Source organism: Antedon bifida, chromosome 1 (assembly GCF_963402885.1).
Source record: "Antedon bifida chromosome 1, ecAntBifi1.1, whole genome shotgun sequence".
NCBI lineage: Eukaryota > Metazoa > Echinodermata > Crinoidea > Comatulida > Antedonidae > Antedon > Antedon bifida.
This window is the reverse complement of record NC_136226.1, coordinates 32,412,755-32,440,144: the sequence shown is the minus strand read 5'-3', so window position 1 is coordinate 32,440,144 and position 27,390 is coordinate 32,412,755. Positions and strand designations below refer to the sequence as shown.

The following is a 27,390-nucleotide window of genomic DNA, read 5'->3' as shown; positions in this document are numbered from 1 at the left end:
TTGGCATCTATCATAGCAACCAGCTAGATTAAACATCATCATCATCATTCTGTATTCTTCATCATCTCTCATAAATGGTTTTGTAATCATCATCCTTAGGCCCTTGTCTGTCTTAGGCTTGTTTGTCATCTTCCTATTGTTTCAGCTGACATTACGATTTCACAACGTCGGTTTCATTGCAGCCCTCGTGGGGCCTACCAAAACACTAACTCATATTTCTCAAGCTCAAATTTCGTAACTATCACTACAATACTTCCTTTCACACCTGTTTTTAAAGCAATTCCTTACCAGCGCATTCCAAACTAAACTATAAATGAATTTTGAAAATTATACGATATTGCTTGCGTGCAAAAAGATAATACAAAGACACAAACATCTGTGTAGTGTGACTACGCTATAGATAGACATTAATATGCTCGGATTTTTAAATGTTATATAAACCATTGCCCGGGCTCTTTAATGTTATATAAACCCTAAAAAAAACTTGTGTAATTTCTTTAGTGGTGTAGTCCAGCTGCTGTTGCATGAGATAGGCCTACCAATGAACGCATCACCAAACTTTAAATTAAGTTAAGCAACAATTTGAGTGCATTACACTTTTGACAGGAAGACGTAGGCTGGATAAACCTAAAACCACCGGTAGTGTAACACCGGTCCCCTACGTGTGTCCTCTGATATATTAGCAGCAAGCAAGTGACATCCCCTTTGTCGTGTATTTGTTTTATCTATTTATAAGACTGCCCACCCTTTTAAATTGCCCAGCATGCGTCCGTAAAACTTTCCCCTTGTGGGTCTTCAAGTGCAAGACACTAATTCATATGTAAACTAAATCGATAATTATCAAAAACTGAATTTAGATAAGAAAATAGAAATATAATTACCACTATATTGGTTAAAATTCTATGATACAAGATAAATTACATTTGTGTTGTTTTAAATTAAAACCATTAGGAAGAGCATTGTCGGTCGTGTCTTAATTCCTACATGTATAGAGGGCGGTACACATGCTGTTATTGGTTTAAAAAGTTTGATGACGATTTCATGAAATCACGGACAAGCTAACTAACTAGACTTACAGCAGACCATATTGCTATAAGCTCTGCCTACACTATCAACCTGGTTTGACAAAAAAAGTGTGCCCAAATATGGTAGTGATATGCCTAAATATGGTAGTGATATGGCATCATCATGTCTATATGGGCACATCACATTTTTTTGTCACATAAAGTTTGATAGTGTAGACAGAGCTTAAGAGGCAATTTAGATATCAATCATATTCCGTTAGTCAAACTACAACACAATAACACAGAGTGACTTCGATCATGTACAATTGTTAACGTGTTATTTCTATTCTCTAAAGTCGTTAGCTTTCGTTAGTATTGTGAGTGTGTGTGTAGAGATAGTGAGTAGCTACTTTGTGAGATAAGCCTATAGGAATAATGTACAGCGACATTGTGTCTAGACTCTAAAACAGGTGCAATATACAACTAATATGTTTCTATAGAATAATTACAACATTATAACTTTATTTTATCATATTCATAATAATTTCCTTTAAATGTTCGTCTATAAAATGGTCCAGAATTTGTACTATTTGTGCTTTTTCTTCATGTCCAACTTTAAACATTAATTGCGAAAACAGTGGAAATATTTAAAAATAAGTACCTACGTATTAATTTAATGCATGTGATCAGTGCCAAATAAGTTTGAAATTAATTATGAAAATAAATTTACACTGTTTTTCTTTTTCTTTTCAGATATTAATGGCCGGGGTTTTAACCCTTGAACTTCTAACCTTTGACCTTATGTTTGTGTTGATATCAAATTGTCTGGCGTTTCCAAGCAAATTGGAGTTGGATGTAATGGACCGCTCACAAAATACGATTTCGCAATTTACAAATCACCAAAGACTAAATACAGACACTCAATTAAAGGGAAGCGTTTCGAATTTAATTTATGATTTGAATGATATAAACAGAATGTCTGAACGAACGTTCTTTTCGGATTCAATACCGGACAGGCCCCCACGGGCTTATTTAACACCGGAAATGGACAACAATTTAAATTCAACAGTACATAGTCGAAAGCGAAGAAGCAGCGCTGAATTATTGTCAGTATGTGACCAGTCTACAACATGGACGCGTAAGAAATGGGCCATGTCGTATTATGGAGAAAATGTTACTGTTGTGGAACACATTAAAACTTTTGGCGGGAAAGGCCACACGTCGCAATTTTTCTACGAGACTTCTTGTTCTAAGAAAGGAAATAAAAACGGATGTAGAGGGATCGATGCAACGTTTTATAGTTCAGAGTGTATTACTAAAGAATCGTTTGTTTACGCCATTGTTAGAAATAAACAAGGACAAGAAGGTTGGAATTGGATTGCAATTAATAGTTCGTGCGACTGCGCATTGCGACTTATGGCCAAGTCGCACCGAGTGCGTCACCATCGGAATCGCTGCAAAAGACCGTTACAACGCCCGTGACGTCACACGGTTACGGAATAATAATCATTTGTATTATTTGTTCAGATAAACTATTATATGAACTCTTTGGACGAAGAAATTGGTCAGAAAAAAACTTCCTCCAAAAACTTCATTGCGAACTTGTGGGTGCCCTGGTTGCAGGCATTCCGGTAAAAAGGCAAGCTGTCTGACGCAAGCCACCGTTTCACTTGCGTCGCATACTGAACGAACGACGCGAAAAGCAATCAACGTGTATACCAGTGTGACGCGTCTAATACATGACGTCAGGCGCCTACGTGAAACAATTAATTAGTATTATTAAAATAAATTATATAAAAATGTTTTGATACCGGTATTCATTATGTATGTTGTATTTATGGACATGATCAATTGTTTACGACACGCATCTTGCTTTGAAGTTGACCACCACAGGATTGTCGCGCGCCGTGTGCATCACACGTCACCGTCGATTTATTTCGGTATTCATCGGTTTTCTATGGTAACGTTCGCTGTAATTGATTTCTAAATGAGGCTGAAACTGAAAAAGAAAGAAACTTATGTACTATAGCCAGTAGACTGTACACGTCATCATCAACTGAAACTAAAGAAGTTTCACGTGATGAACTAAACTAATCATCAAACATTCCCTACCGCGTAGGCATGATGTTGCCTAGCAACACAACGCACACAGAAACAACCGGATGATTAGCCGCCGATGTTATAAACATCGACGGGTTAAATTTTCGATTTGTATAAAAAGAACTATTTTCTATTTAACGTAATAATACATTTGTTGTAAATTAGTCTGAAATTATGATTTATGGCGTTTATGACGTCAATTAGGCTGTCGAGTTTATTACTGATTTATAATGAAAACCATGAATAGAATTATAAAAAACAACTCTATAAATATTGATATCGCATGGTATAATTACAATTATTTGAATATAATGAGATATTATTATAATTTATCTTGATATTGTTATAGACAGAGCATGTATTTGTTGTTTACTAAACTTATTGTTTTGTTAGATAATTATTTATTTTGTGAGCAGTATTACTGAACGTAAATGAAGTTAGAAATGAGGAATAACCAATAGATGACGTCATGTTGTATAGAGTGAAGTCTCTACGTTGGACGTGAATTAATGGACTCAAAATTGATCAATGCACTCTCCGTATAATTATTGTGAATTACTGAAAACATTTAGACAATTCATTTTAAACTCTTCAAACTTACTTACGAGAGGCTGATAGAACGCTTACTACCATTATTTATTGCTAATACTTAAGATTAAGAAGAAAATCTCACATTTCTTCTTAAACTTTTTACTTCATTACTTTAGTAAAGTCCTGACGCAAATGTTTGAAGTACACACGTATAAATTACGTACAAAATCTTTAATAAATTATTAAATATGGCTAAAATAAGTTTTGCGATTTTAGTGACAAATTAGAAGAAAACTGTGTCAAATGCTTTTTAAATGATCTGTGTGTTGCCTATTGCAGTATTCAATAGTGTTCTCTCTGACTCGCTTCGGTATGTTTAGAAATTAAGTATAAACTAAGTATCTATCTAAATTATTGATCGGTAAATGGTGGTTTCCACAATATCATCATGGCGTGCGTAACAGCTGTAGGCTTCACCTACCTATTTTGATAATCTAGTGAGAACCACAGTTTACGCGTAAACGTTGCTAATGTCTTGAGCGCTGTATTCACGTCGTATCTTTATAGATTTAGCATGTACTCAGGTACCACCACTGACCTACTACTATCGTCTTGTTTCACACTTATATCCTTGTGTCACGCATGATACGTGCGCGTGCGTACAATTGCCATGACAATGCATATGAAATAAATGTTCAATGTGACTTATTTAGTGAAGTATACACTGGATCCATCCCCACGCACCCAACCACCCCCAGCACGTTATACATCAGAGTGGCTCTTTTCTCCCAAATACCCACTTTATTAACCACCACTCTCGATTATCTGGATCCAACCGCATGAATAACAATATAAAGAACATTTTATGCCTAATATTATTCATTATTAATTCACCTTCCAAGTTAAATGGATGTAATTAGTGTAATAGCAAATACAATGTCACCCTCGTATTTTATATTCCAATGAAAACACTACTATACTACCGGTACTTAATGTGTGACGTCATTTTTACGAATTTTTGATATTTAGCAGTATACATGTTGTGGTCCCGAAAATTTTAGACAGGGTCGAAATGTTAAAATGAGTACATTTTATAGTGTGTACAGTAAATTTGTCGTTCTTGTAATACTTGCTATTGTCGCAATGTTTTATAATGCTGAATTCCAACATTGAAAAAAATAATAAAACATTAAATACCTACCGTTTTGAAATAACTTTTTTGTTGTAGTGTGTTATTTTATCTGATAGACAACAGTGCGTGTACACTACTTAAACACTCACTCTTCGTTCACAAAGCGTAGTTACGTTGGATGTAGCCGCGTAAAGACGTAAGCCGCAACGCGCGCAAGCGAATTGACTAATCAAACGCGATGGATTATTCGAATTGTCGGTTGTGATTGGTCGATTCGCTTGCGTTGAGGCTTACTTTCTTGCGCTGCGTCTTAGTGGGAACCAAGTTTAAAAATCAAGAACAGCAATTTAAGCTGTGAAACCTTACAACAAGAATAATAGCAGGTTGTTCCATCTAATCGGAAACAACTGTACTGTAAAGCTCTGTCTACACTATCAAACTAGTTTGAAAAAAAGTGTGATGTGCTCATATATGTTGATATGACATCATGTTATGGGCACATCACATTTTTTTTGTCAAACTAGTTTGATAGTGTAGACAGAGCTTAAGCAAAACATGGTTAAATTTCGTGTTGTTTCTTTACGAAATACTAACATATTTTTTTTGATTGGCATGCATAACTAAAATTATTTTAATCGAAAATCGACATTTTGTCGCTAAAGTTCTCAACTAAGTTAATGTTCTTGCCAGTTCCATTTATCAATATGATTTACGTATTTATTACAACATCGATATCAGATCCTTCAACTGGTTAATTTTTCTATAACAATCGGATACCAAAACTACCACACCCATTATAAGACCTACTCAAGTGTAACGGATCGAATGTGTAACAATACAATCGATCCAAATCGATAGTATATCTGTAAAGCTGATTGATTAAGTGACAGTTTTATCAATACATTATATCAACCTTATCAATATTAAACTTGTTACACTTCAACTCTTCGTTACAGTTTCTTCATATTTTAGGCAATCTGACGTCACAATATTGATTACGACTGTTTAATTGTGTTAATTCTAGTAGGTTTTTATGTACAATTGAGACGTACAATGAGTATTGATATTCAATTATTTACCGATCTAAAATCTTAACAACAATTTATGAACGCTTATCTTCCTTACACGATATCATTATCCCGGTATCATACCGTATTGTTTATTGCATTAATTAATTTGTTGATAGGCTTTATACAACATATTGCCTTTTGTGAATTATCTTGTGCATATAGCTTGCGTGTGCCAATTATAAATAATGGTGTCTAAAATGCCGCAGATAGTCGCAATGTCGACAACTTATTCAATATGTATAATGTCACCTAATAATTAATCGTTTATCAATTCATACTTGTCATTTTCACCACCTTATCGCATGCCAATAATCCTAATGGAAATAATCTTATCAGTCTGATTTTATCCTTCATACTCCAGTGTATCTGAGATGATATGCTAAGAAGACGAGACAGCTAACATGAGAAGGTCTCGCCTTAGCTGTGTGCACCATTATTTCGAATCATTTTTTTTGTGCATCTTACAGCAAATTAAAGAATTATAACATTATAAAATGTACATATAAAGATGTTGATATAAAGGAGCTGTCATCTAATGTAGGTCTGTATCCATTTCAAGGTTTATTGCCAATACATACAATTCGAGCAATATTCATTCCATATACTTTATTATCGTACAAAAGAATAATAAAGTTTTACAATTTCATTTAAATGCGGATCATCGCCAAAATGTAATTATCGAGGTTATCAATGATAAGGAAGAAATTAAACATTATTTCGATGTACTCGAGCTCAATACAATCAAATGCGCGTTAAGACCAATTTACACAGACGATCGGTAACGGTAAGCGGAAAACCGCGTAGGTTTCCCCACGTAGAATCTGTATCTATCCTGAGCGGAAACCGCCCGTCCACTCCGCGTTGTGTGTAAATGGTCATAAAGAATAACATATTATATAGGCCTATTGTTATCACCGTCATCTGTGTAAATTGGCCTTTAAGAGACGTGCGGTTCGTATGACCGAAATGTATAACCAGGAATTAGAAATAGATTTTGATCTTTTTAAACGCAGATATATGTATTGTATAAGTAGGCCAAAACTATTTCAACCACTTCTATTTTGAAAAACAGCGCCAGAGTTCTGTTAGCGTGAGGAAGAGGAATACTTTAAAGGACCCGTTCAAATACGGACTGTGTGATAAACAATACGCCCACTAGTTAAACGATCACAAAAGGAAAGGTAGAAAGATAAAAATATATTTAAACGAGAAATAAACGTGCGCGCTTTGAAGTAGACCTTAATGTGTTGTAGTACTTCAATACTATTATTCAATAAGTCACGGCATTCTATTGTAAGGAGCACGAGTCATCCTGTTGTCAGAATTACCAGGGTTGACTGCCTGCTGAAAGGCCTAAATAAAAAGGCTAAAGTGACATTGACAATGAATTAAAATATTGTTTGAAATACGTACACTAATGTATAATCCTCGTCATAAAGAATGCTTAATTATTTACTTGACTGACGTGACGTTTGCATAATCGTTGTTATATAGGGTGCATATTGGAATGTGGGAGCCTTCGGAAGAACAACATGTTATGTGGGTGTTGATGGGACAACTAAGCCCTCGATTTTGGGCGGTGGTCGCATTGGGTAAATGTTTGTTTAGGATTCGTGATGATATCTTAAGCTCTATCCAGGTGAGTTGTCGCCGTATAGGGTGTTGCCATTTAATAGACACAGGGCTAGTATTATGCAATAGTTACAAGTGTCAATTAGTCCCAGGTTGAAGTGAAAGAGTTTACCAAACAACACGTACCTATGTCAATAAAGCCTACCTAGTATGTAAATAGGCCTACGCACGGAATGCCTGTTTTTAATGGAAAACATAAATGTGTATTAATAACTGTAAACATGATCGCATTTTGTAAAAGACGTCATTTAATTAACAAACAGATTTAGCTTCATCTCTAATATCGACTTGCTGCACAAATGAGAGAGGGCGATATTTACAAATTCGCTTGGAAAAGTTTCTTCTTAATGAAGATGCTATTGAAGTAAAATAATTCTTCAACTTTTAGTTTATTTTTCCATCTCTCTTTTAGAAAAAATATATAATTTAATTGAAAGGATGACCAAAAGAAGAGCAAATTATGGCTTTTATTATAAACTTCTTGTAAGCATTCATCCCTAACACTAAGTGGGAGGCTATATTTAATATATATATTTTTTCGATGAGATAATTATAAATATAAATGCCTACATAGATTGAAATTGGAACGGTAAAAAATTTGTAATAGCGGCCTGGAGCTATATAATAATTAAATTTAATAAATGAACCTTATTATACTACTAGGCATATAGGCCTACCTAGTTTACTCTGGAGAAGAAACGGAAAACCCATGAGATTCCCATTTTTTTGTAATTATTCTTAATAACTTAAATAATTTCATAATGGAATATTTCATAATTATGTTTTTGTTCTTATTTTTACGCTGAATTGCGTTTTAAAGCTGTTTCATACAAAATCTGAAATCTGTTACTCAGCTGCTAAAAAACATTATTTCCAGAACGTTCGATATAGCGCCATCTGTCACCAACTTTAACAATAACTTTTCTTGGTTGTAAAACACGAACTGAGAACTATACACTTCTTTTTGATTTTTTTTTAAACCTAAAATAATTAGAAATATTCTAAATAGATTAAATTTTAAAAATATTATAATGATATTAAACTAAATAATCTTTGTTCTTCTATCATAATATATGAAGAATTACTGATTATTTTGCGATTAGTTTCGTGTTTTATAGTTAGCAGAATTGGTACGCATGTGCAGATATGTAATTTCGTCGCATGGGCAACATTGGATCGACTGCAAGATTTAGAAATTTAGAAGGCGAGGTTTTAGATATTCCGATATATAAATATGGTATGTTAAATGATTTTTGCTAAAATTATATAAGGCGTGTTTAATCTTTATTATTTCTAGAAAGAGACTGTGTATAAAAGTGAGCTAAACAGATATCAGAACCATATCAACAACGTGATGTGTTTGTGGGTGCAGCCGGTGTGTACTGTCTATGTGCAGTCAGACCCTGGTTGATCGTCATGAACCCTACGAAGTCGTTTCGCCCTTATTTTTTTGTGTGTAAGCGGGCGTGAGGCGGACGTACTAGGCCTATTAATTCGTAATATTATTTATTATTCTTGTTGTATTAATACACAATGGAATGGGAAGAAAAAGAAATCAAAATCCTATTATTAATAATAATGATCAAATTTAATTAATGTATTCCCTTTTTTGAAAGATAATATAAAATATTTTGTATTTTTTTGTAGGTGTCATTACAACCAGTTCAGATTTTGAATATGGGAGCCGAGGAGGAGAAGGCTGAGACGGCTCGTATGTCCTCTTTTATTGGTGCAATTGCAATTGGTGACCTCATCAAGAGTACACTAGGTCCCAAAGGAATGGTAACAAATAATTCATCATTCTCTACTGTATAAATAAAGCTCTGTCTCACAATATCAAACTAGTTCAACAAAATGTGATGTGCCAAAATATGGTATGACATCATCATCATCTCCATATATGGATACATCACATTTGTTTGATAGTGTAGACAGAGCTTAACTGTAATTATCAATTAGCTTTAAATTGTATTAAACAAAATTATTTTAAAACATTTATTTTAGGATAAAATTCTTCAACCAATGGATCCAAATAGTCCAATGACAGTGACCAATGATGGTGCCACCATTTTGAGGTCTATAGGCGTTGATAACCCAGCAGCTAAAATCTTGTGTGGTAAGTTTTTGAAAAAGTGGTCTCAACACATTAGATAATTATGGTGGAATGGTATTTAATTGAATGAATTGAATTTATACTTTAAAACCAGAATCTTACTGTATTTAAATGATAATATTCGTATTAATTTTTTTTTATTAAATTCTATTTTTCTTAAACAGAGATAAGTAAAGTACAAGATGATGAGGTAGGAGATGGTACCACCTCAGTCACTGTCCTTGCCTGTGAACTTCTAAGGGTCAGCATCATTTCAACTATTTTATGTTTAAAAATGTTTATTCCAAACAATTCCAAAACAAACTATTGGAATTAATATTTACTTTATTTTACTTTACATTTTGTACTGCATTCAATAATCAATTGACCAAGTTTAGCTATTTTAATCAAATAATTAATCAAGTTATTGTATCGTTATCAGGAAGCTGAACAACTTGTAGACCAAAAGATACATCCTCAGACCATCATAGCAGGTTGGAGAAAAGCTGCGGATGAAGCAAGAAGGGTGTTGAGAGAATCTACACAAGATCATGGGTCAGTATCGTAAATGAGACACTATGTTATTTTGTAGTTAATTCTCTTTTGTTCTGATTTTGAAAGTCATTTGCTAAAATAGAGGCACTTTGCTTTTGAAGAATATAAAATCCTGGTATAAATTTGATGTGTTAACTGTATTAAGCCTTGTCTACACTATCAAAAAATGTGATGTGCCCATATATGGACATGATGATATCATATCACTACCATATTTGTGCACATCACACTTTTTTTGTCAAACTACTTAACTCAAACTTGATAGTGTTGATAGAGCTTTAGTTTCCGAATGAAATTAATAAACTTGTTTTACATTTACAGTGATGACCCAGAGAAATTTAAATTAGATTTAATGAATATTGCAAGGACAACGTTGAGTTCTAAACTAGTTTGGCAAGATCGTGACTTTTTCTCCAAGTTGGCGGTTGATGCCGTACTCAGACTTAAAGGAAAGACTGATCTTCAAGCCATTCAAATAATCAAGAAGCTAGGGGGTAACATGACTGATTCTTACCTAGATGAGGGGTTCCTTCTTGACAAGAAGATTGGAGTGAATCAACCAAAGAGAATAGAGAATGCTAAAGTCCTAATTGCTAACACATCAATGGACGCTGATAAAATTAAAGTAAGTTGACTTATTAGTATGTTACTGAACCTAATATATTCTTTTCCATTGTAAATTTAGAAAACTTAGGGGTCCCCATGCCGTCAGAGCTCCACATGAATTCGCCTATGTTATCAACGCACTTTTTTGCATGCATGACCTGAGGTTAAATTACACTTTGATTATACTATTGTTTATAGGTGTTTGGTTCTCGTGTGAGGGTAGATTCAACTGCTAAAGTAGCTGAAATTGAGCTTGCTGAGAAAGAGAAGATGAAAGAAAAAGTGGAGAAGATACTTAAACATGACATCACATGCTTTATTAATAGGTTATTATTTTTAGATTTTCTAAATTTATGTCTTTAAATACAAGAAAATTAGATATGAATTGTTGAAATGATACTTTCCTTACAATCTGTCAATGTGTTTTACAGACAATTGATTTACAACTATCCAGAGCAACTATTTGCTGATGCTGGTGTCATGGCGATTGAACATGCAGACTTTGAAGGAGTTGAAAGACTTGCTTTAGTACTTGGTGGTGAGATCGTCTCAACTTTTGACCATCCAGAAAAGGTTAGGATTGGTCAGTGTGACCTCATTGAAGAGATTATGATTGGTGAGTAATCGTTCTTTGGGATGAAATTTTGTATCAATCATTGAGTATGGGAGTTAAGTAGTCAAGTGTTTAGGGCACTGTCATACAGAGAGACCTAGATTCAATTCCCAACAACTTCCAGTCTACTGAAAATACTAGGAGGATAAGGCAGCGTGGAACTGGTCACCCTACCACATAATGCTAAGGCATGTCAAATGAGCTAACAGCTCAGTACGGGACCTTTACCATTAAGTATGTAGAAGAATGTAATCCAAGGGTAACCCTATTTTATTATTTTACAGGTGAAGACAAGTTACTCAAGTTCTCCGGTGTAAAGCTAGGTGAAGCCTGTACCATTGTAATCCGTGGAGCTACACAACAGATTTTGGATGAAGTAGATCGATCCTTACATGATGCCCTCTGTGTACTTTCACAAACTGTAAAGGAGACTAAGATAGTGTATGGTGGAGGTGAGCTTCATAATTGGTATCGCTGCTCTCAGCGACAACAAATAATCACATTTAGTTGGGGAGCCAGAAAGGTTTCCATCCACTTTTGAGTGAATAGAAATTCTAAATAGTTTTTCACAAAATCATTTCAATACACCAAGTAGTGACCAAGTTAAGCAAAGTCTTAGCTTTGACCTTTTGGCCCCTGTACTGACCAAGCATCCCAATTTGTTTTCGGCCAACAGCAAAAAAATTGATTTGTGTTGATAAAAGGAAGCAAAAAACATTAACATAGTTTGCTAGAGGGTGCAGGTAAACCCCTTCTGGCTCCCCAACTAATTTATTGTGATTATTTCAACAAAATGTAATGAATATTTAGGAATTCTAAAGGAGGAAGCAAAGTAATACTAATAGGGCATACTACTTTACATCTAGTGTTTTAGTTTATAGATAATAATAATGTTCAATTTATATAGTGCAAAATCCAGGGTCTAAAATCTAAGTGCTAAACAATCAACAGAAAATGTAAAAAGCACAACATTAATAGATATACTATTAAATCATCATGTTCCTATTTACATACACTATTGCACATTACCATAGTTCAGGTTCTCTGATTCCTTTGATTTATCCATAATTTGTTAAACATTCTTTGATTGTGTTCAGGTTGTTCTGAAATGTTGATGGCAAACGCTGTGATGAACCTGGCAGCTAAGACACCAGGCAAGGAATCTGTTGCAATGGAAGCTTTTGCACGAGCTCTTCAACAAGTGAGCATGTTCTTAATTATCCACTTGGTGAAAAATGATTTTAAAAACCAGGTGACTTACTTAGAAAAATATTTTATTATAAAATTGATATTTATTAAAATTTTTGTTTTTAGCTTCCAAAAATTATTGCAGATAATGCTGGTTATGACAGTGCTTCGTTAGTAGCTGAGTTGAGGGCAGCACATAACCAAGGAAAGTCCACTACTGGCTTAGGTAAATAATAGTTGTAGTTGTACTTTAGTAGAAAGAAAAATCTAATTTAGTATTAATATATAATGTTTTTATCGAACTATTTTATTAATAAGTAATTTTAATACAGTAATAGCAAATCTTGTTTGTTTTTATAGATATGAAGCAAGGTGAAATTGGAGATATGATAGAATTAGGAATCACAGAATCATTCCTTGTGAAACGTCAAATTCTGATCAGTGCTTCTGAAGCAGCTGAGATGATCCTTAGGGTTGATGACATCATCAAGTCAGCGCCAAGGTAAGAGCATTATTGTTAAATGAAATAATAAACTGCAATTGGTTTTACACTTTGTTGAATTAATGGATTCTAGCTCCAGGCGTCAATGCCATACACCCTTATGTTTTTATTAAGTTGTCATTTTTTGTAATGGGACTTACAACCACAGAAAATGTCTTTTTCTTTCTTTTTTTTTAATCGGGGGCAGATCCAAGGCGGGGTCCAGCAAATTGTAATGCAAAAGATAGTTTATTAAGCTCAGCCCTTCATTTACACAATTTTTAGGCCCAAAATCAAAATCTTGGATCTGACACTGTAAATGTGAACTTGTAATCGTGCCTAGTGCTGCAATATATTACTTGCTCTCCTCATAATTATCTCCTTGTTTCTTTTATTTCAGACAAAGAGGGTCAGATCAATGTCACTGAACTGTAATTACTGTATCTTACAAGCTGAGCCATTTGCTGCTTATTATATACATTGTATAAATGTTTTACAAATTCACACTGCTCAACTTGCTGTATACATTCACACTCCTCAACTTGCTGTATACATTCACACTCCTCAACTTGCTGTATACACACAATATATTACATAAATGCAGGTACAGTAGATGTTATCCATGCTGTAGAGTTCTTGAAATATCCTCAACTACTGGATATAATTGTGTGCTTCATTGCAAGCATGTGTTTGATAAATATACAATACAAATCTTGCAATCAAATACAGTTTAAAACATTTTCTTGCGCACAGACAGTCAATTGATGATTGGCAGTTTATTTTTTGTCTTGGCCACCAAATTCTACACATACTTAGTAAATACTTTATTTAATTTCTTGCATTTTTATACTTGTGGGTCATTAATTTATCAATTTTAATTTACAGCAGCAGATAAAATTGATATTATAGTACGCTGTAGTGTGGCCTGCTTTATAGGCTTTAAATGTTATAGATGGGCAAGCTCTTGTTTTGTACTGATGTGATTCTGTTAGCAATTTGTAGATTATGTTGATAGTGCTCAGAATTAAAACAAAAAATTGATGAATTTATGTATAGTATTATTGTTTGCATCTTTCTTTATGACTCACTTGTTAAAAGTATTCAATACAAACAACCACATGATAAAATATGTAATTTAAATTTGTTTTTATTTTTCTTCCTCACTTTCATACATATACACAACATTTAAGAAATTTTAACCATGATCCAGTATTGCCCAAACTACAATGTTGTGAAAATGATCACAAATTCTAAACAGCCAAAAATGTTAAATAAAATAATGAAATAACAGTATTAAAGTCAAATTTATTTTTTCCAATTCCATTTGTAAAATGGTGTTTCATTGTCAGGAGAGTTCAGTGGTCTTGTCCAATATGTCTGAAGTGAAAAATAAACATTTTTTTTTTAATGCAATTTATTTTATTCACACTAAATTAGTACAACTATAATGATCAGTAAAGCTGGCAAACATTATTTATTTGTACCTACCTTTTTTGCCATTATTGCAGGTTATACATAAATTCCAACCCATAACAATAGAAAGAGAACGCCAAAACCCATAAACAAACTAGCGACTAGAGACACTAGCAATTCTTTGTAAAGATCACGAGTGTACTTTGTTGATGTGACCTCATATCTATTGGCGAATGTTAAGGGCTGTATTTAACTACAATTTATACAATAATGAACAAATAGCACAAATATTAAGGACTGTATATTTAACTACAAAATGAACAAATATAACCTTATGTTATCAAATTTTACAATACAAACAATATTATTTATGTTGTGCATCAGTTTCGAATACAGAGTTTGTAATAAAACGTTTAATAAGCATATAACTTTGCACTGTAGTCATTTACACAACGTGGAGTAAAGAAATAAAGGATACACAAAGAACCATGCTGTAAAGAAGATTCCGATGGCAAGAAGAGTGATGGTCAGGTATGGATAAATTGTTGGATTTACTGGACTGACGTACCTTGTCATCGACTCTATAGAAGCCTATATGATAAAAAATGAAAGTTTATTTAATTATTAATATTATTAAATATTAGGCCAGTTAATTTCATAAATATTAAACAAATTCACAATTTAACAACAAATTTGGTATCATAATTGTTAAGTAATATAGCATTGTAATCCGAGCATATCATTTGGAACACCATTGAGCTAGGCTTAGCCTAGCCCCTATTCAGTGATTGAACGCCACGTAGCATATTACGTTTCTCAGACATTACTCTCAACCAGTAACACATACAATTAAACACATATAATATAGAAATAATAATTCTAAATTGTGTTAAAATACCCAATTATTATATATCACCAATATTGTGCATCTAAAAATTTTGGATAAACGACGATTTAATAGGATTTAACTTACCATTTTGTGCTTATTATGTTTTATTCCTAAAGAAAAAAATAGCTGTCCCGAAAAGGTCGAAGGTTAATTTTTGTGACATGGATGATTGATTTGAAGACTATTCTATTCTGTCGTGTGGGTATTAATTACATATTTCTCAATATAAAATAGATTAGACTTATTTAAGCAATACTTTGTAACTATAAAAATTCAAAAAATCACTATTTTTATACAATTCCGAAGATATGTAAATATATTAGTCATATACCTATATGTAGCTAAAGGGTTCCTTACTGTAAGCCCCTCTACAAAATGTAGTAATCCTAATTTGTTACTAGGGCACTGTGCATATCCGCCACGGGTAACGGGACGATTCGGCCCTGAGACGATTCGGCCCGGGACGATTCGGCCCTGGGACGATTCGGCCCGGGACTATTCGGCCCGGGACGATTCGGCCCTGAGACGATTCGGCACACTTACATTTATCGGCTTTGATATGCATTTATAAGCATAAAATAAGCTTTTCTCCCCAAACTTTATTTTCAGAGAGACTATGGGGTAGCACTACTAGGGATAAAGATGCAATAAAGCAAACATTTTGAAAACATTGTCGAAAATAATCATTTTTTAGTCACGCGAACGATGTAAACAAGTTACGCCGCTTGGCGAATGCACGAAATAAACAAGGTTTTCAAAGTAATAAATTGAATATAAAATTACGTTTTTTTAGTAATTTATTATATATATTATATCAACTTTGTCAATATCAATAAATACGGATTGTTAAACACCTTTAAAAACTGGATAAATACCAAAAAAAATAAATATGAATTTGGTCTAAAGTGAGACGTTTCGGCCCACAAAGTGAGACGATTCGGCCCAAAAGTGGGCCGAATCGTCTCACCAAAAGTGGGCCGAATAGTCCCGGGCCGAATCGTCTCAGGGCCGAATCGTCCCTGAACCTCCGCCACGCTCTTTCAAAGTTTAGTTTTGAAAAAAAAAATGGAAAGGAAATCAATCAAGTATATCACACCGACGAAATGATACTTTTTTATTTGTAAATAAATAGTAGGCCTAAGTAAGTTTAACTTTAATATGTAATGTAGGCCGCTAGGAGAGCTACCGTTATTAATTAGGCTTATTAACTAGGCTTTTGGCTTAGAGTTTTAGTTAGCTAGAGGGGCCCTAACTAGCTAGGCTAGCTAGGCCTAGGCCCTAGCCTAGGGCCTTGGGCCTATAAAGGCTATACAAATTATAGTAGGTCAGGGCCAAGGCTAGGCCTGGCTGACTAGTCTGCACATTGTAAACAACGGTGATAGCCTAGGGCTAGTCTTTATAGCCTAGCTAGTAGTAGTAGAATGGTAGTACTAGTAGTTAGACAGAGCCTAGGCCCTAGAGGGGTAGGCTAGGCCTAGTAGGCCTAACTAGACCTCTAGAATAGAAGGCTACAGTTAATATAATAATACTAATTGCCTGGACCTAACATAATTTTTTGTTGTTAGGCCCTAGAAAACAGTCCTATTTTTGTATTTAATTTGTCATATGTTTCTTTTAATTAATGACTGAATATGAAGGAAATTGATTCGTAAGTTTACATTCTAAGTACAGTATTATATAGTATAGACCTACCTAGGCTAGGCCAGATCATACAAAGTACCATGGAGAAAAGAAGAATTTTGGTTGCTAAAAATGTGGAATAATCTAATCAATATATCTAGGCCCTAAAGAAGGCAGCGCATATGCTATGATTATTGATCACCGCCAATGAAGCTTCAAAACACCTTACTAACCTTCAATTACTCAAGTGCTAACTATTTTCGATTCTTTATTGTACACCTAAACTATATTGATTGTATTAACAGGGGTTCTTAGATATTTAAATATAAGTCTGTATTGTCTACTTACTAACTTTAGATATGGTTCAACATGTTTAAATAAACTTTTTACCAATTCCAGAAGACTGTTCTTAATAATAATATTTACATGCATTATTTACAATCGATATTTTTTATGCACCTAAATTATATCTTATAACTTAGTCTGAATTAATTTGACATTACTAAGTAAATTGCACTAAATTTAATTTTTGTTTCCATAGATTCTCAGACAATAATGCACTTACTATGTAAACGGACAGGTGTTTGTTGATAAGGGTTGGTGACAGACCTGCTGACATGCCTCGGTTGAGTACATTGGCAAAGGGCTATGGATCGTGGGATGGCAGTTTGCAACGAGAGGATGGGGTAGTGTTAAAGGTAATTACAGGACTGTAGATAATGATATTTTCATATGAAATACTGGTATACCAAGGATGATATAATTTTAAATAACATTTTTATAGTTTTTTTAGTTAATTCCTGTATTTTTCCTTCTTGAAAGTTAAACAAAGATATAAAAATTTACAACTAAAATCAGCCTTTTTTATCATTTTGTTTAGGGTGTTACCAAACCAATTTTACCACAGTACTTGGGCAGTGAAGAACAAAGTTTCTACAAACAGAAAACAGTCAAGTTTCCAATTAGAACAAAATCAGACCATTTGGTTATCAAGACAATAATTGCAGAAGCAGAGAGAATAAAGTCGTCTAAATCACGTAAACATGACGATCCAAGAACAGTTGCAGAAGATATACAATCTAATGCTCCGATGACACAGCCTTCCCGCGAACAATCGTCACCGTCATCCCCACGATGGAAATCAAGTCCAGAATGTCGAACAAATCATAACTGTGTTCAAAATCATATACGAACTAAGAGTGCTCCCGCGGCATCAACTAAATTTACAATCAAACCAAATGGAGAAATGCAATTACCAAAGACTTATATAACAAGAAAAGGTGCAATGGTGCTATTTACAGCGCCCTCAAAAATTAAATTTACCAAAGAAGGCAGATGTCGTACATCGCATCGTAAACCCAAAAAAGATATTAGTAATTTATCGCTATCACTAGGAACGCTTAAGAAGCTGTGCACGTCTGTTTTAGAGTACGGTGACGTAGAAGTAAGTCACAGTATTCACTTATTTTATTGAGTATCTCTTAGCTTAATTTGCTGTCAAGTGTAATTCCACTGTTTTTTGTTTTCAAATGAAATTTGTTGGACATCTTGTAAGGTTTCTGTCTACACTCTATCAAACTAGTTTTACAAAAAAAGTGTGATGTGCCCAAATATGGTAGTGATATACCCAAATATATATGACATCATCATGTCCATATATGGGCACATCACATTTTTTTGGTTACATGAAGTTTGATAGTGTAGACAAAACTTTAGAATAGGTAGTCTTTGAAATGGATGTACAGTTAGTTAAAATATCTATAAAAAATTGATTATTTTTAGTGGACAGCAGATGAACTAGATAGTTTAGCTAGTCAGCAGTTTCACAAGACATGCATGCGTTTTATTCGTGATCAGGAAGGACAAGAATGTTTAGATTATCGAGTTCAACCAGGATCAGATTTTAAGTTTTACCTGCGGGATATGCAGAAACAAGCAGTGTAAGTAACTAGACAATTACAATGTGTGTCGTATTTGTTGAAAAATCATAATATAAAATACTAGTTTTATACTATGTTATTTAAACATGATCAGTACATCTATTGGTTTTTAAAAACTGTACATAGGATATTGTTTTTTTTTACAGGGTGCGAAATTTAATGAGATGGGACTCTGCCCATTCACTGACATCCATGGAAGCTGCTGAAGAATTAAATGAGGCATTTGACAATGTTGATAGTAAAACCAAGCAGGACGAGGTCACTAGCAAGGTAAAGAATAGAAAATAAAAACATGCCAACTTTATTCAATGTAGTAGAGATGCTTTTAACTTAACAACAATGATACTATAATACAACAAAATTGACTGTCAGGTTTTGTAAATTTTATAATTAAATATTATTAAATATGTTGAGTCATTAACTGTACTTATTTTAAAACTCTTTTCTGAATGAAGTAAAAATTTCCGTTTTGTCCCCAGCCTGATCTGATTAGTGCTGATGCAAGTCGTCTAGCTGAGTCCATGTCTAGGGCTGCATATTCCCGTCCATCAACACAGAATTCAGAGAGGACATTGTCACGTGGAGATAAAATGATGAGGCTTGGTAGCGGTCGGTAAGTTTAGATTATTTTATTTTTGTAGCAATATCTATGTGGGCTTCTTGAATGTCAGCGTATGCTGTTTAGGGTCGCCCTCTATAAATAAGGTAAATCTAAGGTATATCTTTTATTATGTGATAGTGTGTGTCCCATTTGTCATTGTTTTTCCTCTGTAATTGTTTGAAATTGTTTTGTTTTTAGGTCTGTTTCCTCAACAAGAACATCAACACCTTTATCATGTGCAAAACTTACAGCATCTCTGAAATCTGCAAACTATTTAGGCCGGGCTCTGATTGCGCCATACTCGCAGGAAGGGGATGATGTAACAGAGGGTGTTGATGAAACGGCAGGCGCAGAAGGAGGAGATAGAAAGCATGTAATGAGACAAAAGTCTGTAGAATCTATTCATGGATCTGACATCATGCAATGTGGTATTGGAGTCGCTGATGGTGATACAGCTGACATGCAGTGTGGTGATGAACTTGGTGAGGAAGGAGGTGATGATATTGCAGATATGCGAGGTAGTAGTAGACATACAGATGATGGTGGTGATACTGATAATGACAATGATTCAATCAAGGATTCTCAAAATGATTTAGAAGAAAGTACTTATAACGACATCATGTCAGTTGAGATCAGTCTAACAGGAAGTAGAAAAAATTCCCATCATTATGCGGATGTTGGAGAACATGTTACTGATGAGGTTGAGGAGACTGCAGATGGTCACGGTAGTCGGTTATCCAGAAAATCACGGAGGTCATCTGCACAGAGGTCAAAGACACCAGGTTCTACAACAACTAGTGTGATAAATGATGATGGGGAGGATCACACATTGTTGTCAGAGAATGAGCAGAATTCAGGTAAAAATATTATCAAGAATGAATGAATTGGTTAATCGATAAGTAAATAAAGTATAGTTATTATTGATAGATATGTATTTACTTTATATAATTCAAATAATGGTTAGACATGCTCATTGTTTTTTTTTAAAGCAGTACTAAGCCAATTAAGTGATGACAAAGAGTTGAATGACAGAATTCAGACAGACTCTATATCAGAAGATGGAGCACTGTCATTTAATTTTAATGCTACTGAAGAATCGACATGTCAACCAGCAATGGATAGTATTAGTTCAACACCAACTAAGGAGAAAGTAGTAAGTCAGAGTTTTGTTTTGCTATTTTCAGAGAAATAATGACTAAAACATGTAATAGTGTTAATGAATTTGTATTCTTCATAACACCATAGTTAGTACACGAAAGTTCTGTCTACACTATCAAACTAGGTTGACAAAAAAAGTGTGATGTACCAAAATATGGTAGTGATATGACATCACCATGTCCATATATAAGCACATCACATTTTTTTTGTCACATGAAGTTTGATGTGTAGACAGAGCTTTACAGTAGCTATTACATGCTAAACAAAATTATTAATTAACTGCAGCATTGTATTTACTACAGGTTTCATTGTTCTAATTAGATACAATTCATTAATTAGTTCTAATTGTTCTTTTTTTCTTTATTTTGCAGAGACCCCTGACCTCTGGGTCATCCCGGCACAGTGTTAGGTCAGTGAACTTTCCAGCAAGTGCCAGTTCTGTTTTAGAATCTGATTTTAATGAGGAACAGTTAAAAAGCATATGTATGTAAAATCTATTGACTTAAAGGATTAATAACGAACAAAGAAGAAAAAATAATTAAATGGCAATTTTTTAAAAATATAAATAGTTTTTATGATATAATTCTAAAAAAGTTGACTTTTCAGTGCAAATAATAAAATATTGATATTCATTAAAGGGTAATTTCCTATGTGATTCGCTTATGTAAGACTCGTTAAGGAAATCAGTTTCAACTGTATGGTTTCTTTTATATTCTATCATAGATCTCATTTACATAAGTAATTAGTAATAATAATAAAAGATTCATTTTTAATTTCAGACGGCTTAGATGATGAAGCAGCAGCATTACAACAGGCAGGTGAAGAAAATCTTGACAGAGGAAAAATAGAAACAGTCCATCAAACCAATACAGAACTTGCTCAAAAGCCTGGACATCTTACAGAGCATCAGTCAGATATTGTCACATCAGGTAGGAAAGTTTAATTTGGTTACAGTATTTAGTTCATTATTTAAACTAATTTGAATAATGTTTGTATGGATTAATGAAAAATGTTATGTTTCTGTAACATAAATATTTTTCCTACTAAAATATAGAGCAAGTATTTCAGTAGTAGTAGTAGATATAGATTAATTATTACAGTAGTAGTACTGTAGTTTAGTTTTGTAGTGCCCAGCTATCTTATTTGTTATGCTTGTGTACTTTATTGAGATAAATAAATAAAGCAAAAAGTTTTTTTCACTTTTTTATTTTTGTTTACTGAACAGAATTTTGTTTTCTTTTTTAGAAAATTCTCTTACAAAAACAGATCGTCAATCTTTGACGTCAGCGTCTAGTAAGTCTTCTGAATCTGCAATGCAAAGACCCTCATTGATGCCACATCCACCTGAGAATGTCTACGAGAGAAAGGAAACACCATCAGATGATGTTGAATCACGGATAAAAACACCTCTTAAAAGAGACGAAAAATCCAAACAGTTTATCAAAATATCTGAACCAAAGCCACCGCCACCAAGAATACCTTCAGCAAAGCTGCCGCCACCAAGAATACCTTCAGCAAAGCTGCTGCCACCAACCATTCAGACACAGCAGTCAGCTCCATTAACCCCAAAGCCTCCAGCCACAAAGAACACTACTTCAATATTAAAGGAAGTTACAACGCCAGTACATGCTGGAACCCCACCAAAGAAACAAGCATCAGCAAGTATCAAGAGTACTCCAGCGGAAGATCTGGATTTATTCTCACTGAAGTCAATCACAAATAGATCAGTAAGTTTCTTATAAATGAGTACACTCTCTTTGGTTGCAAATTGTGCTAAAAGTTAAACAATTCTATTGAATGCTGAGCTATACAAGGTTTTGTTATTGTGTTTACAAATATAATGATCACTTAAAACAGTAAAAGCTACTGTTTTTCTGATGATTTTAATGATGTATGTAAAAAATATTTATTATTTTTTAAGAAACCAAATATTGAAGTGAATAAACCAAAAGTGATTGGCGGGCCTGACTTAAATGACAGCTTGTTGACAGAAACGTATGAAGAACCTAGTACTGATGAAATTGAAAAGATGATTCAGGAGGAGGTTGGTAACTGTTCTACAACTGACTGGGTTCAAATCCAGTATTAGTCATATTTTATGTCATAGGACATTTTTCTCAATGCTCTTTATTTAGTGGAAACCGCCATTTGGGACACCCTACTACTCAGGGTACATCCTCCTACTCAGTGGACACCCTTCTACTCAGAGTAGCTCTGTCTACACTATGAAACTAGTTTGACAAAAGAAGTTTGATGTGCCCCAATATGGTAGTGATATGTATCCATATATGGGGACATCAAACTTTTTGTCACATAAAGTTTGATAGTGTAGACAGAGCTTTAGTCATGTTTTATGTAATAGGACATTTTCTCAATGCAACCCATAGTTTAAGGGGACGACCCTTTGTTGGTTTGCTAATAATGCTGTACTGTATGTAATTTTACTGATTTTTTTTTTTTAGTTGGAAAAAGAGTTGAAGGAACAGGGTTTGATTGAGGTGCCAGAATCAGATGACCAGAAACAAGCTGGAAATGTCAAGCAAGAAGGTACAGTAGTAACTCTTTCTACTTTGTAATTAAATCACTTTATCTTTTATATTGAATTTAATATATATCGGAAATCTTGTTTGAATTATTGTTCTTTCAATTCTTTTTTTGCAGAAACCACCGTAAACTTTGATACCGATGATGAGACGATTAAAAATGTAGTGAAAGAAAGTAATAAAGGCAAGAAAAAGAGCAAGAAACAAATTCTGAAAGAAAGAGAAGAGTTGAGAGAATTACGAAGGAGAGAAAAGAAAGTAAGTGAATTTCTACTAACTGGGGAGCTGACTGGTAGTTAGCTAGCGATTTAGGTGATTCAAGTTTAGTTTTTATGTTGTTTGAAGACAATAATTATTGACTTGTTGTTTTCTTTAGTTGAAAGAGGAAGAAGCAAAAGCGTTAAAGGCAAAGAAAAAGGCAGAAGAAGAAAAAAAAAGAAGATTAGAGGATGAAGAAAAAAGGAATAAGATTGTAAGCAATGTTGTAGACTTCCATATTTTTAAACAAACTATTATTTTTAGTGTTCTTTGATGATTTACTTTCTTCAGTAAGATGCAGTGGCCTAACAGCTATGAGTGCTCACTGACTAAACCCAGGGGCTCCGGAGCTTATGGGGTCCCTGAGCAATGTCCTGAGGAAAATACAGGCATTAAAATATGTCGAAAAAGGCTAAAAACGGGCCTCTGCTTTACGTCACTGGTGAGATGGTGTTTTTATCGAAATGATTTATTTGAGGTATAGATGGAAAATCGTAAACATTTTGTTGATAAGTACGTTTGATTTCCAGGAAATGGAGGAAGAGATGCAGGATGCACTAAGAGAAGCAGAATCAGCAAAGGAAGCTGAGGAACAGGCTAGACTAATGCTGCTAGAATCAAGGAAGGTGGCAAGAGAAGAAAGAGAAGCTAAAAGAAAAGCAGAGATGGAACGAAAGAAAGAAGAGAGAAATAAACAGAGAGAAGAAAGAAAGAAAATGGTAATAATGTAGTGTAATAATGTAATGATGAATAAATAAATAAAAACAAAAGTTGTATTTTAAGTTATAGCCACCTTGACAAAGTTGAAAGCAAGAAATTAAACACTGTAGGAGAAAGAAAATTGTAGGTTTAATGTAGTGTGAAACAAATTGATTAATTTTAATGTAATATTAATATGTAAAAATATGTAACACTTGATTTCTTCTATTATAGGAAGAAGCTGCTAGAAAAAGAGAGCAAGAAATGAAAGATAAACTAGCTTCAGTTGAGGATATAATCAGACAGAAAGAACTTGAAAGAGAAATGGAATGGGAAAGAGAAGAAAGGGAGAGAGAAGAGAGGGAAGAGATGGAACGACAAGAAGAGGAGGAAAAACAAAAAATGGAAGAAGAGGAAGAGCGAATAAGAGAACTGGAGAAAGAGGTAATGTTGATTTTTATTTGATTGTAATCTTTTTTGCAAGAATACCGCTCATATTTATTCAAATGTAAAGAATTTAAAAATATACATATTTCTTAAATATTCTGATGACAACATCAAGTCAATGCCTTGAAAATAAAAAAAAAAACTCAAAACTTTGTCCAGTAAACCCACCCATTTTATAATATCTTAAATATTTATGTTTAAAGGCTGAGGAAGAAGCTCTGAGTCGTCTAGTAAAGGAACGCAGAGAAGCAGAAGAGAGAATGAAAATGGCCGCCATTGAAGCAGAAAAACAAAAAGAAAAGGAAGAACTCATTAGGTAAGCATTCATGGTAGTTTTTGTTTGTTTATGGCCGACGTCTGTCGTGAACGACAATGTCAATTAGTCTTACATTTATCTGAATGATGGATGAAACTAAGCCAGGACTGTTTTAAAGCAATTAATTGGTCCTAACATTGACCAAGGGCTTCTCCCGGCCAGTGCTCACCTTGACCAGAGGAAAGGCATGGGCCAATACGTCTGAGGCAGATACTAGATGCAGTATTTGTAGCCATAATGAAACTGTATACAGTATTGTAAACTATGATAAAATAGCTTATATTATGTATCAAATAATTATGTTATTACTATAATTTATATTTTGTTATGTAGGTTAGAACAGCAGCGTATTAAAGAAGAAGAAGAAGAAAAAAGACGATTAGAAGAACTTGAAAAAGAAAGACTAAGAGAAATTGAAAGGCAACGACTTCTACAGGTATTGTTACCATTTAATCTATTATAAAGTTTGGCGGTACTTATGTTAGTTGAACTGTATCTGTAATATTTGAATATCAGTACAAATAGTGTATTGTACTCACAGTAAAGTTTGTGATACCTAAATGAATATCCAGAAAAAAGTTTTGCTGTACCTACCCAACTTCACTGATATTGTTGAATGTATAATTATGAAAAAAGTAGGCCTAATTATTTTTTTATATAATCTGTAATGATTAGCCGCAAATTAATAAATGAATTGTTTTCTTTCTCATTCTTAAAACTTAGATTAAAAAAGCAGAAGAAGAAGCACGTGCTAGAGTCCTGAAAAAATTAGAAGGTCAGAAAATCTGGGCCATGAGAAGACGGGAGGCGAACCGAGAGCACTTTGCACATTTGAACAACGTTCGACGAACTCAAGGGACGACGCGCCCATGGGTGTTCTCGTACTATGTTCACTGGCCTAGAAAAACGTATGAGAAAAAGTTAGCATCAACCAAGAAGAAACAGAGAAGGCCTGCTGGACGGAAACCACCCGCTGATAAACCAGTGGAACCTGCATCTTAACAACTTATTGAGTTGAAATTTGTGTAATATTATATATATAATATATATTTATATAATAATAATGGTAGACTTATATAGTGCCTAATACAATGTTTCTAAGCGCTTTACACACAAAAGTAATCCAAGCCTAAAATAACCAAAAAAGTAAGAAAGCAAAGGAACCATTTACACCGCTCCGTTCTCCAGCACTTTGAAGCTCCCATATGAGAGCTCGCCGGAACAGTATTCACAGGAGCTTGAGTAAAAAAGGCATCTGTCTATCCTATCCTACCAAAATAAGAAGAAAAAGATGTTGCTTAAGACTTTTTTTTTAAATATCTATTGATATTGCCTCGTTTATTATTCTGGATGGTATGGTCAGGAAATATGTTTCAAAAAATGCATGAAAAACATCTTGACCACCTGTGTTACGTTATTCATCTGACCTGATGACTTGGTTCTTTCATTCAGTTGTTGATACATGATTTCTTTCATAAATGTTGTATTGTACAGATACTAGCAATTTAAATGTTTTAAAAGTGCTACTTTTATAGTGTGCCCCTTTAACCATGATTGATGATGAAAATATACATATTTCTTAAATATTCTGATGACAACATCAAGTCAATGCCTTGAAAATAAAAAAAAAACTCAAAACTTTGTCCAGTAAACCCACCCATTTTATAATATCTTAAATGTTTATGTTTAAAAGCTGAGGAAGAAGCTCTGAGTCGTCTTCTTTCATTCAGTTGTTGATACATGATTTCTTTCATAAATGTTGTATTGTACAGATACTAGCAATTTAAATGTTTTAAAAGTGCTACTTTTATAGTGTGCCCCTTTAACCATGATTGTTGCAATCAATCCTTTTGTTTATATATCATGAAGTATGTGCTAATATTGTAGTGTGTGTACTTAAGTTCAATGTTTTGTAGTGTTTCTTACTTTGTCTCATAGACCAGAGTGTAATGTAAAAATCTTTTAATTTGTACTTAATGTATTTGTGTGTGACATGCAACTAAAAAAATTGTTATTGCATATTTGTTGTGGTGTTTTTTTTCTAAACTTACAGCAGTTCATGACTCAGTACACAGACGACACACACAATGACAGATTTTTTTAATGACAAACAGAATAGTATATATACGATTATACTAAAACGTATGTTTAGTTATAGCTAGAGGCTATTATATCTCAAGTCTGAGAAAGTAGAGGAAAGAGAAAACAGAAAAAGTAATGTGTAGGCTTGAAAAAAAATCTGAAAGACTTAATATAAGCTTGTGCTTCTGGTCTCTACACCGAGTGAAGCTGCGTCAAATATATAAATAGAAACAGTTTGATCGTCTGAAGAACTTGTTTTACTAAATTGTATTGAACTTGAGTAAAATTCTCAGCTTCCCTTGATTGACAGACTATCAACTTTATACCACACGACCGCTTGTGTGTGGTTGCTTAGTGACAACTACCAATAGCTGATTAGTTCGACTATTCCATTTTTAAATAACTATTTATGTTCATGTA

General features: G+C 33.8%; 3 protein-coding genes across 7 annotated transcripts in view; all 3 read left to right on the top strand.

The window, feature by feature from the left end:
* The window catches only part of LOC144850802 (neurotrophin-3-like), a 39,133-nt gene extending 34,299 nt beyond the window's left edge, over positions 1-4,834 (top strand). For all 3 annotated transcript variants that reach the window (XM_078708259.1, XM_078708268.1, XM_078708250.1), the window contains one exon: positions 1,758-4,834. In XM_078708259.1, coding sequence (XP_078564385.1) covers positions 1,758-2,486 — 729 coding nt within the window. In that variant the 3' untranslated portion in view covers positions 2,487-4,834. The remainder of the gene's footprint in view (positions 1-1,757) is intronic.
* Positions 4,835-8,587: 3,753 nt separating this feature from the next.
* Positions 8,588-14,053, top strand: LOC144850790 (T-complex protein 1 subunit beta-like). Of its 2 annotated transcripts, XR_013614121.1 has the most exons (14): positions 8,588-8,706; positions 9,117-9,251; positions 9,474-9,585; positions 9,747-9,823; positions 10,004-10,116; positions 10,438-10,741; positions 10,921-11,048; positions 11,154-11,338; positions 11,620-11,787; positions 12,433-12,536; positions 12,650-12,749; positions 12,884-13,025; positions 13,405-13,513; positions 13,566-14,053. XR_013614121.1 is itself a non-coding variant. In XM_078708234.1 (13 exons), the coding sequence occupies exons 1-13, from the start codon at positions 8,704-8,706 to the stop codon at positions 13,430-13,432; spliced, it is 1,599 nt and encodes a 532-aa protein (XP_078564360.1). In that variant the 5' UTR covers positions 8,588-8,703; the 3' UTR covers positions 13,433-14,053. The 2 variants fall into 2 exon arrangements, 1 of the variants encoding a protein (XP_078564360.1); XM_078708234.1 differs by having other exon boundaries at positions 13,405-14,053.
* A 2,286-nt stretch (positions 14,054-16,339) lies between these two features.
* On the top strand, positions 16,340-26,900 carry LOC144850778 (uncharacterized). 2 transcript variants are annotated; one of them, XM_078708222.1, is made up of 20 exons: positions 16,340-16,447; positions 17,468-17,624; positions 17,807-18,370; positions 18,709-18,866; positions 19,013-19,136; positions 19,346-19,479; positions 19,666-20,324; positions 20,460-20,620; positions 20,997-21,108; positions 21,405-21,554; positions 21,871-22,352; positions 22,547-22,669; positions 23,088-23,172; positions 23,287-23,426; positions 23,545-23,640; positions 23,957-24,145; positions 24,360-24,569; positions 24,776-24,888; positions 25,222-25,324; positions 25,612-26,900. In XM_078708222.1, exons 2-20 carry the CDS (start codon positions 17,544-17,546, stop codon positions 25,888-25,890), a joined length of 3,963 nt encoding a protein of 1,320 aa, XP_078564348.1. In that variant the 5' UTR covers positions 16,340-16,447; positions 17,468-17,543; the 3' UTR covers positions 25,891-26,900. The 2 variants fall into 2 exon arrangements, with proteins under 2 accessions (XP_078564348.1, XP_078564340.1); XM_078708214.1 differs by having other exon boundaries at positions 20,457-20,620.
* The last annotated feature ends 490 nt before the right edge of the window (positions 26,901-27,390 follow it).